The 12,460-nt window shown below is 38.2% G+C and overlaps 1 protein-coding gene across 1 annotated transcript; it reads left to right on the top strand.

The window, feature by feature from the left end:
• Positions 1-5,441: 5,441 nt before the first annotated feature.
• On the top strand, positions 5,442-12,166 carry LOC112566427 (organic cation transporter protein-like). Its single transcript, XM_025242609.1, has 10 exons — positions 5,442-5,593; positions 5,935-6,157; positions 6,850-6,953; positions 7,233-7,387; positions 7,543-7,711; positions 7,885-8,109; positions 8,544-8,770; positions 9,567-9,742; positions 10,256-10,404; positions 10,706-12,166. The coding sequence occupies exons 1-10, from the start codon at positions 5,574-5,576 to the stop codon at positions 10,713-10,715; spliced, it is 1,458 nt and encodes a 485-aa protein (XP_025098394.1). The 5' UTR covers positions 5,442-5,573; the 3' UTR covers positions 10,716-12,166.
• Positions 12,167-12,460: the final 294 nt, after the last annotated feature.

The following is a 12,460-nucleotide window of genomic DNA, read 5'->3' as shown; positions in this document are numbered from 1 at the left end:
AGGGTGGGAGTTGGGGGACGTGGAAGGCGAGGTTCTGTGGCCTGTGGTAAACATTGCGTAAACAGAGCCTCTTGACCTCTGGATCACACACACGGCACACTGTAGGCACTCATACGTGCGTGTGTGCGCGTGCGCTTGTGTGTGTATGTGTGGACGTACATGCGTTTGTATGTATGCGTGCGCCTGTCTGTAACTGGAGATGGGAAGGAGAGGAGGGACAGTCTAGGTGGGGGGGGGGGACGGAGTAAACGTTTCTACATATTTCCCTAGATATTGTGACTTTGTGACTGCGCATGCTCGCGCAGCGGCCTCTGCCCCCATCCCCGGTGCCGGCAAGTGCTGTCACGTGATTGACTTCGCCTGTTTGCGCGAAGAGTGCAGTTCCAAGTCGTCAGTTCAGTTCTTAACACAGTCGCAGAAGTCCACGACAGGGCTGCCTCTGTTTGATGAACTCTCCCGACAGCAGGAAACAGGTTGATGCTCAACCTCTTAGTTTGGGCCACTTACTGCTGTATGGACCTATTATTCATCCGCACTGTCGCAGCCTTGTTCTCAGCTCCAATTACCATCCCCGACGCTTTCCGATGAATGTTGAACCCTTGAACTTCTCTGACATGCAACTACCGCTAGGAAAGAAGAGGTCAGTCAGATAGAGGCAGCAGGGCATGGCCGGTATGCCTTCCGGAAGGGACCTCTTGTGGTCTAACCCATTTAGAGAGTGTGCAAACGAGTGGCGATTCCCAGACAAGACAGGAAGGAGACTGGTCTTGCAGCGAACAAACACTTCTGTCGACAGTCGCGTTGAAGCTAGCTAGGGTCTACGATGACCTTATTGGGTAAGACGGGTAATCAGAAGACCTGGAGAAAACTTGATAGAAATAATTTTTTAAGCGACGTTTCGATAAACTTGAAAAATATTGAAGATGTTGGCAAACAGAAGATGCTTTACACGGGAGTACAATAATGCAGTGAGTTTGGATTTTTAAGAAATGGGCTAAAAACCCAAGACATTCAAAGTCCTCATATTTTCCTCTTAATGTAATAATTAAGAACATTAAACCAACCTGTGGTTTACCGAGAATAGGTAGTTCTTACTCAAAGCATCGCTTAGGACTGCTAACTGCACAAAATCGAGAGAGAGAGAAACGGAGTACAGACCAAAGTACAGAGGGTCATGCCATGGCCTTCAGCTCACAGCCAGTATAGGCACATAAGTCTTTGCTCTACACTACAATATTGCCGGTGCTTTCCACGAATTTAATTATGAGGATGGTGACGACGACCACGACAACAATAATGACTATGGTGACAATGGATTTGATAATTATGATGACGAGAAGCTGGGAAGGGATGGAGAAGAGAACGAAGTTAGGGAACAGAAATTGCTGTATATTCAGCAGGGCATACATTATTTAAAACTGCATACTACTTTTCCATCACCTGCACATCTCTATCCATTTGTTAACATGTTAATATGCCGACGTACCCAACAAGTGATGGTTCTGTTCGTCTAACTATTTTTGCAGAGAAGCACCACATCAATTTTGTTTTTGAAATAAGACTATCCGCTAGAGATAAATATGTGGTCATAGCACATCAGGCTTACTTGACGCGATGAGTGTAAGTAGGTAAGCCGTGATATCACAGTGTGAAGTTGGAGGAAGGATTCTATAGTCACTGGCCCTGTCTAGTAATAAAAATAACAATGTTTGCTTTTGACAGCTTTGATACTTGTTACGTTTACTATATATGTGTCTGACGTATTGTTTGTTTATAATTACAGAATAATCAGAGGCATAGCAATAAGAAGAAGCATATCTATATAGCGCCTTTCTCCAGGACTCAAAGAACTTTACAGAAATAAGAGTCCCCTTGTATCGCGTGATTCGCTAACAGCTCAGTGCACTTCACATTCACAGGAAGATCAAATAACAATCCAATGAAGAAACAAAACACGAACATGGGTCGGTGACGTGGCATAGCAGCACACAAAACTGCGGTAGCCATATTTTCTTAAGACGAATGCAGTAAGATCAAGCTAGATGGAGATCGGTGTGAAGAAGACAATGTAGGGAAAAATCATCTTCAACCACTTAGCAAAAGGGAGATCACCCCAATCAACGACGTCAGACTAGATCTAAATATAATCTAACTATAATCGTTTGTTGTTCAATCGTCTCATCAAGGCATCCAAGTAAAGAAGTTGAAGCAGAACTGAGCCATTAATTACATCGTGTAAACAAGTGTAATTTACAAAGCACTATCTGGATGCATGACAAATGTAGAAATGAATGGTAACAATCACAGACCGGGAAGGAAGTGCCAGGATGTGGAGACCGTTAGTCAACAAAAACGTCGATGGCAGCTGTCCACTCCGTAAGGAAACCGACAAATCCACAGATAATCTAGCACACAGAGGAACTAAAGAAAGATGTAAATCAACGAGTCGATGATGATTAAACCAAAACAGATTGCAGACAAAACAAAAAACAATGCCCCATTCACCATGTTATGCGAGGGAATTTATATTTTAATCTACAGCAGGCCAGGGAGGGCTTCTTAGCCTTAAGGGTCAAAAACCAACATACAATTTGAATCTGTGACTGCCAGTTCTTTTCCACATTGTCACATCTTTCACATTATGTTCAGTTAATGTGACGCTGGAGAGACAGGGCATTGGGTCAAGGCCCGCTCGAGCTGCTAATTGCCCTACTTTTTTTGTCCACTCAGCAGATAATCAGGGGAGGGGAACTATAACAAAGGAACAAGTCCGGAAAAAAGGACAGTCGATATTCAATTTCTCTGTTATTTATAGGAATGGAATTTTCGTTTTAATTAAAGCCAGGCACTTATGTGCTTCTTTCATTGTTATATTAGCCGCTTATTATTTGTCTTCTGTTTATTTTTTCAGTAAATTTAATTCGTTGTGAAAATATTCACTCAGTGACACGCGTTCTTTCATTGACATACAACATGCGCCATCAGTGCTACTGATTTGTCTTAAAGCGTGAAGGGCACGTAACCACATTGAATGTAGCCCCTAACAAAGCGGATCATTATCAGCATGCTTTCTTTCTGTCCATCTTTCTTTTTTTCACTTGTTGTGTCTTACTTTTGCTTCTTTCGTTCGTTCGATCCTTTTTCTTTCGCACTTTTTCTTCTTCCTTTATTTTTATAGCATTTTTTTCTTTCCTTTCTTCCGTCCATTTCCTTTTTTTTGTGTTTACAAACATTAACAATCTAAAACAGGACATATCAACTGTACTGATACTTTAATGAATATAAAAATATGTACGACAAAGGATGTAAAGCTTTAGAAAAGATTTAACTATTAAAGTGAAAAACTCAAAAGGAAAAAGCGTACATTCGGAAATCTCAAAGACCTAAGAGTCATGCGACGACGACGACGATGAGGATGAGGATGAGGAGGAGGAGGAGATGAGGATGAAAGGAAGAGATGCAGAGAGGATGGAGGTTTTAGCTGTGTATGGAGAACAGCAATTACCGCAGTTTTAAAGTGCCTGTTACCTTACTATCACCAGCTACATTGCACTTTGTATTCAGTCGTAACCCTGTGTAACCCATCCAGTTCTTCACCCAACCAGCTAATTAGAATTTTAGATATTTTTTTGCTCTACATTCTTTTTTAAAAAACAAAGATAAATTGACGGTCAGAAACACATTAGGTTTAATTTCGCCGCAACCCGATCATGATCTTTCAAGGAGCTAGTCTTTGTTCTTGTCTTTGTATTATCCTTTGATATTTATACCTGTGCAGATCATAACAAGATTACTCTGAAACCAGCAGCTTCTCCATCTCCGTGCAAAGTCGGTGTTGCAGAAGTTTACAACTGACAGCGCTAGTGTTACATGAAATACCTCAAACTTAATGACAGTTCTCTTGACAGTTTTTTTTTAATTATCATAGCTACAATGATATTTTAACTTCATTTGTACAAAAATAAGTATCAACGATGTGGATCTCTTGCAGATTTTCAGAACCAGCATCATTTATAGGAAAAGGGGTATATGAGCACTGTCTCACAGTTGGTATCGAGAAAATTATTTTGTGTTTACATAATGCCTCTTCGTTTTCAGAGAGTTGGTGGACGCATACCTGTTCAGATTTCCGCAAACCTGCTGTGTGGCTAGCGACTTAATCAACACGATGAGTGGTAAGTATGGAGTCTCCATTTTCGATCGTTGATGGTTGTTGCTGATTAATGAAGGATATTATAGACAATCGCGTCAGTCTAGTAATGCTTGCCTCTGACAACTTTCATGCTCGTCTAGCCTGTGATGTACGTGTCCCGTGTACGTGTATGTCAAGTCAAAAAGATGTGATACCACTTTTTTTCATCATGGTCACAAATTAATTTGCTAAACTTAGCCATATATTCCGCATTATTGTCCGATTAATGCGCTTGATGTCGGATTGAACAGTTTAAACCCAAATCGGGCCTTTCATAAGAATAATTTCATCTCCCGTACAGCAAAGACGATGAACTAACCAGGAAAAGTAAAGAAAGTCGGAGGAGAAAACTTGGCCTAAACTTTTCAGATCATTCATCCGACCACCTTATCTTTAACTTAATTCGATTGGGCACAAATTGTGCATCACCAAAACGAGTTAAGCTGGCATAATAATAATAATAATAATAATAATAATAATAATAATAATAATAATAATAATAAAATAATAATAATCATCATCATCATCATCATAATAATCATCATCATCATCATCATCATCATAATAATCATCATAATAATCATCATAATAATGATAATAAATCAAATAAATAATACAGCTAATGATACGAAAACCACTAGCTAACAATGACATACTAGGGAACAAAAAAAACAAAAAACAAAAAAAATAGAAGCTGAAGAATACGAACAGCGGAATTTAAAGGTTTGGTTTAAAAGAATATAGTTGACTAAATTTGACATAAATGTGAATTAAGGCATTGGTGCATAATACTAGTAACGTGACTACGAGCAACTTAGGCATATTGTTCTTTAAACAGGTTTACAATGAATGGTTGAATATTGACAAATTCAGAATGACGAATGTTATTTAGAAAAGAGAAGGAGAGAAGGAGAACTTACGTTGTTTATAAAGAATGCGATAGTCAGAATAAAACAAGTCATATGTACACATATGTCGACAATCATAAGAAAATATCTAAAAAAAACTGAAATGTTGTCAATAGTGATGTAATATTTTGGCAATATCTGAGATAATTTGAGGTATTCATATAGATTATAAAAGTCCTACTATTTTTGTCTAGATTCTGATAAATAAACGATTGATCTTCAAAATGTTGTTAACTCCACACATCATAGACACATATGTAAGGAATTACCAGAAAAGTTTTTTTGTGTCAAAACGATTGTCAGGAAAGAGAGATCACTCGAGGGTATCAAGTACACAGGGGGGGCAGACAGTCACCTTTGAGGAAGCTCTCCGGGTTATCGGCAACTTCGGTCTGTACCAGAAGAGACTGTTGTGTCTGCTTTGTCTGACCTGCACTATCGTCTTCACTCACAACACGTCGCCTGTCTTTACCATGAAGATTCCAAAACACAGGTATCTTCATCTGTCCACCTTTCACTTCACTCCTTTGTCTTACCTACCTCAAACCCGTACCCCGACCCGACCCACCATTCCTTCGGATTCTGTCACGGAGCATCTATGTCGTTGACTTATTATTGATTCTGTATAATAGCCAAACAACTCTTCAGAGAGTATACAACTCTTCAGAGAGTATTCTTTAAAAAAAAAAATCTATGCATATTTAAAATACTCTAAACGTATATCATTGTGTTCTGTTTCTTTCTGCCTGCCTGCCATTCACTTTAAAAAAAAATCACAAAAATGTATTTGGAAATTTTTTAAACAAAAAAAAAAAAAAACGTCTTCTCTTTCAGGTGCAAGATCCCAGGATACACAAACGACACTTATGATATTCAAAGCGAGTTTCACGCGTTACTCGTCAGTCAGACGATTCCTATCACTAGCAAGGGAGACCACTCTAAATGTACGGTGAATGAAGCAGACGACAACAAGACGATTTCGAACAACCAGAGCACGCGAGCGTGCAGCGAATGGGTGTATGAGAGATCGGAGTTCTTTTCAACCTTTGTCACGCAGGTGAGACATAGGGCTGAGTGTAGACTTGTGAAGGTTGACAGATGAGCACAGGAGGTTAGTAAGGTCAAGACAGACAATTAGATCTGCGTAAAATGTAGAATCGCAGACTTTTAACACGAAGCGACACAGACTGTGCGAGAACTCTTCTTCTGATGGAGACGCATTAGTCAAACTTTTCAGGTCTGCTCTCAGCCTCATGTCGCAAGTGAAAAGGTCGTTACTACAAAGGTCCTTGAAAAATCTATGAGAGATAACATTGTTTTGCACAGTCTTTAATGAGCTGTAGCAATAATAGTAATAATAACAATAATTAGTATCAGTGTTATATATATATATGAAGATACATTGTTGTAAACTGCATGCATCGAGGACTACAACATGAGTACCCCACTAAATGATACTTAACCATTCTAGATGTGTTTGTTTATTTACAACTATAGACCCTTATCGTGATATGTATATAAAAGTTTTAATACGTCTTTTTACACTAAGCCCTTGATACAGAACTTTGCGACTTTTTCATGTTTCGTTCTAGTAAAGTAAGGAAACATAAATACATCATTCTGATTAAAAATGAGTTCTTTATTTTCACGGAGTATAATCATTGCTGTTTTAAAATTGTTTTATGGTCTCTAGATAGACTCATATAAATACAAGAACTTGACAATATAAATTGAAAGAGTTATTTTCAGTTCAACCTAGTCTGCGACTATCAAATATATCGGTCCCACTCAAACATGGCGATTTCAGCGGGAAAAGTCATTGGTTCCTTAGTGACTAGTCTACTCGGCGACTAGTAAGTATGAAAGACATAAGAGATGTTTAAAATTTATCTCGTGTGTATGTCTTATATTTTTCAGTTCCTTTCATTTGATGATCTAGCTTTGATTTGTATGTCTTTTGATAAGGAAACTTTGGGCGGAAGTACTATTCTTCTACAGATTGGATTTTATAGATGTTGTATCTCCCTTGTAAGCACACAAAACAAAAACTTTTATTTCTTATAAAATCGCTTTAAAGACTAGAAAGTCAACAAGGTCAATTTGCTTAATTTTGTTCTCGACTTTTTTTCCAGCTTTGGCAGGCGTCGTGTATATATGATGATGATGCTTATTCTGACTGGATCTGCCATTGGCCTCGCGGTGCTATCAAATCTGTTCATGCTGATTGTCTTAAGATTTCTTAATGGTGCCTCAGTAACAGGAGCTTATGTCTGCGCTTTAGTTATAGGTATTGTAATGATCGTTGGAAGAAGAAGGGTGTGGTCGGACGAATGCCTCAGTTAATTAGGTTTTATCTCTCTGCAATCCCAAAAATGTGTACATTTTATGTTATGAACTTAAGCAATTTTACTATCTTCCAGTCATTTTTCTTTCCCTTTTAAGGCTTAGAACTCGTAGGACAAAAGGAGCGCAGATGGATTGTGACCGCCACTTCAGTGACTGCAACATTAGGATGTCTTGTTGCTGTGACAATAGCCTACCTAACAAGAAACGGCCAGTACTTCCAAGCAGCTCTCGCAGTTCCCTGTTTACCGGCGGTCATCGGGTGTCTGTAAGTAAAATGAGCAATACAGCTGTGATTGTCTGTGGAGTTGTCCTTTAATTTTAACACGTGCATTTAGAAGGAATGTCAATTTAGTTATATGTATGCATGCAGATATCCTAATGCCTGTCAAGTTGTCTGTGTCCGAAATTTTCTCTTAATGTCTTTGTCTTCACTTCTAGCTTTATTCCAGAATCCCCTAGATGGCTGATGTCCAAAGGTCGGCACAAAGAAGCACAACAGACCATCGACGTCATTGCACGCGTCAACGGTTTCACAGCGCCCCTTCCTTCTTTGACGATCAACAACTCTCACTTGGAAGCGGAAAAGAAAAAGACGGTCGGCCCTGTTCAACTGTTTCGCATTCCACGACTTTTTGTGCGCTACAGTCTTCTGTATTTAATCTGGTAAGACGAATGTTTGTGAGCAGCATCTAGGTATGACGACTGTTTTTGAGCTGTTTGCGTGTATAAGACGTGCAGTGTCTATGTAAAATTTAAAAAAAAAAAATTTTCCCCTTATAATAGCATAAAAGCAATAACATCATTGTTTTCATTTTGTGCCTGTGTCAAGTGTTTGTTGCAAGGGCACCTCTCTTTGATTTTGAGAATGGTTAGTCTTGCCAGTCTTGCATTTGACAATGTTGTCTCATTTTGAATTTACACTGTTATTACCATGTTCAGCTATGTTTTAAATTTGTTTGATTTCTACTGTTTAATTTTTAATCTGCATTTCTTTTTGACTGTTACATAGACTAACGGTCTCTGCACTCTGCCATTTTTGTATTTGACCGTGGTACCCTGTCTTGATTTGGTTTAACAAAGTTGTATTCACTGCATAGGATGTTCTCGAGTATGTGCTCTGTTGGACTGATGCTGAACGTGTCAAACATGAGTGGCAACGTCTTCCTGAACTACACCATACTGTGTCTGATGGACCTGGTCAGCCTGGCTCCCTTTGGTTGGCTTATTGACCGACTGGGTAGACGGTCACTGCTAATGGTCACATCTGGCGTGGGGGGTCTCGCCTGCCTGGCCACATTTCTACCTGTTGTACTGGAGGGAAACAGTAAGCAGGATATACATAAGCAAACAAACAAGAAAATAAATTCAAACTTATAAGAATATTTTTTAATCACAAGTAGCATTTTGTCTGCCAAACGAACAAAATACAAAAATTAATCGTTTATGAAGCGCTAATGTCAAGTTTGTTTTTTCCCATCACAAATATGCACTATGGAAGCTTATTGTATTTATCTTAAGGTAATATTCACACATTTATCATGCAAATGCACCTCTGAATACAGTTTATTAATTAAAGTAATAGTAAGCAACTTCAAGCACTTTTATTTTTCAATTTCTTAATTAGCGATTTTAAATGAAAAAATTATCCTTTTAAGGTTACATGCACACACGTAACACGCCAATGTACTATTAAGCACAGTTTATTAGTTAGAAAAATAGTAAAAATACTACTTCACCAAAAATTAAAGTAATTCTTTAAATATTTATCTTTTTTGAGTAATTAAAAATGGAAGCGTTTTGTATCAGTAAATCTTTTAATATCTGGTATTACAATACCTCCATATTGAATACGATGCACTTCTACTTATATTTATTACTTATTTTACCATAAAAACAACTTGGCATTGTTCCTACTATAGCCATCAAGGATAAACTAAACATGCCATAACGTTGAAAAATGTTCTACGATATCATTATTACAATCATCATCATCATCATCATTACTAAATGACACTACAAAACCTGGTGAAGATTATTGAACAGCTCCTCATATTCCAAAGATAAATAAAGCCAAACTCCAGGTTATCTTCATTCGCCATTTGCAAAAGTCTTGCCTGCAGATTGGATCTTCCGCGGTCTGTCGTTCTGCGGGCGGCTGTGCTGGTCGCTTGCGTCCATCCTCATTTACGTCTTCACGCCGGAGCTGTTCCCTACGGTGCTCCGCAGTTTCGGACTCGGCTCGTGCTCCATGATAGGTCACGTAGGTTCTTTGGCCTCATCATATGTGGCTGATCTTGTGAGTGTTACAGAAGCAAAGGAAGTCACAATATCGTAGTTTTCTAATACTTATGTATAAACGAACATAGTGCAGTCACTTTTCTTGAAACGAACGCTTAAAGTTAGGTATGATCAGAAATAGAAAGTCGACCTAAATATCCTCCTGTGAAGAATAACATTTGAAACTCAATTTCCAAATTGTTCTGGACACAAGTTTCCATTACTCAGAGAAAAGACAAATTGGATATGTATGGCAGCTGTCAACACATTGACGTAGACTTCTTAAGTAGTGTTCTCACCAGGGCATTTTTAAACAAAGAAAGCAACACAGCTGTTGACAAAACTGACATTAACAATATTTGTGTTAGCAGGTAGTAAATTATCTTTGCACTCAAGATTATGATTATGAAATGGCGTCGCGATATATGACGGTGTTGTTGTTGGTGGTTGTCTATAAGTGTTTTGTATATGTGCTTTAAAGAAATCCGATCCTGTAACAGAAGTTAGACATTTGGTCTGTGTTATTCGCCAGAATATTTTAGTACATGGTGTGTGGGGGCCAGCACTACCCCAGTTTGTGTTCGGCACAGCCGGTATACTGACAGCTGTCATGACCTTGGTGCTGCCGGAGACCAAAGGTCAAAGTCTGCCTGAGACAGTGAGAGAGGCTGCTGAATTTAGGTGAGAAAGAAATCTTATGGTCAAAATAGATAACTTACCTTACTAAATACACAATTGGCAATCTATTGGTTAGCCTACGGTGAAATCTAAAAGAAAACATGTATCCGAGAGTATGTGTGTGTGTATGTGCATGTGCATTTGTGCAGAAATACCACGTGTTTTTTTTTTTTAAATAAGAAAGCAGTAAAGTCAAAATGGAATAATGGATCTACTAAAATGTTAATTTCTTGGTTCTATACCATTGAAAATCTGCTTAGCTAGCTAGCAACGTCTTATTATTATTATTCCTATTCACCCTCAGTGAAGCGTAGGACCGCAATTACACCCTGCCATCGGATCCGGTTCTGGGCGTCCCTTTCCAGTTGGGACCATGTCATGTCAGCTGTCTCCGCCTCGCTGTGGACCGATCTCCTCCATGTCTGTCTGGGTCTTCCAACCGTGGGTCGCCCCCTGTGGGTTCCAGCCCAGAGCTTGTTTCGTTAAATTGTCAGCCGGCATTTGCAAGGTGTGGCCGATCAGATAGCTAGAAGCGGGCCCTTGCACTTTTGTGTCACAGAGGATCTATGGTGGCTTCTCTAAACAACGTAGAATTGAAGTGACTGGTATCACTAAACACTAAGAGCCCTTTGGTATTTGTGAAAATTAGTTTGATTCTTAATAGCTGACAACACTACACACTAGTATGAGAGAGAAGAATGTATGAATGTCAATGTTTGAAATGCGTGTACTCTTATTAAATAAATTTGACCACAAAACAATGTAATAACTTGTATTGTTTTGATCCATCTTTCTTCTTTACCTTTGTCTTTCGTTTCTCCTTTATATCTTTGTTTATAATAAGTATAAAACACTACAGATTCGCTGGCCAGAAACAGTTTGGGGTAGAAGTGAATGGAACAAATGACATAGACTTGAAGATCATGTTCTTCTGTACGTGTTTACCATGAGTAAGAGAGACTAGACTATTAACAACGGTTTGCCTTAAAATAAAACAATGCAGTGAGCAGACATTGAAGAAGACAAAAGTAAAGCATGAGAACAGACTGCTGCAAATATCTGGAGGAGGGAAAAAATTTGGTGTCCGTATCTATAGACGCCACAATGTAACGGATTGTTACCTTGGGCTTAAGACAGTTTTTATGTTTACTTTCGTAGGGCAATCATTCACATTAGTCATAAAATGTTCAGTTGTTTGCAGATGTATAAAAAAGTTTCGAAAGATAGAAAATTTTGCAATGAGCAAAGGAAAGTAGGAGATTTATCGTATATTCTTTCATCGCATCATAATTATTTTAGGCTTAAGTGGAGCAAGAAATCATGTGGTGTATTAGCATTCATTTATTCTTGCTTTAAATGACAGCTTTGTTAATTCACACATTTGTTGGACATATTTTTTATTTTTAACATTCCTTAGTGCCCAATTTTAAAGCAATACTTTTGTCATATTGATATGAGATTAATAAAGAATTGTGCATACATTGTGATGAATAGATTATTATGCTAATAGATGTGCTCTTAAATGACTGTATTACCTGATGAGTATATATTTCCCTGTATTTTTTTGGTTTTTTTTTTATTCATTTTTTATTCATTTGCTTGACACGTGCAGGCTACATGCAAAGGTTTACGCAATAAAATAAATAATTAACTAAGCTAAATGGAAAGTGATTACAAGAATTGCTTATCTGTCCAGCGTACCTTTCCCACTTTAAACATACTGTTTTTCATTGTAAAATATAGTAATTAAACAGTTGTAAAGCAATTTCTCGCCTTATGTTTTGTAATTTACAGAAATATTTTGATTTTGTCTTCTAACAACGATCGATTAACTGTTTTTCTTCTATTTCTTGTGACTCATAGAAACAAGTTTTTCATCCAACTTGTGTAGAGCGGTGCGAGATTGATGTCCTCCATGATGATGATAATCGTGATCGTGAGTGTGGTAAACTTTCGATGACACATCTTGTACCTTCGCCTTATTCACACGAACCAGGTCACGGTAAACCATCACAGACACGAAGTCTTCTATTATCATTCCAGGTCATCTCATAAATAA

This window comes from Pomacea canaliculata, linkage group LG6 (genome assembly GCF_003073045.1).
Source record: "Pomacea canaliculata isolate SZHN2017 linkage group LG6, ASM307304v1, whole genome shotgun sequence".
NCBI lineage: Eukaryota > Metazoa > Mollusca > Gastropoda > Architaenioglossa > Ampullariidae > Pomacea > Pomacea canaliculata.
This window is presented reverse-complemented; position numbering and strand designations above follow the sequence as displayed.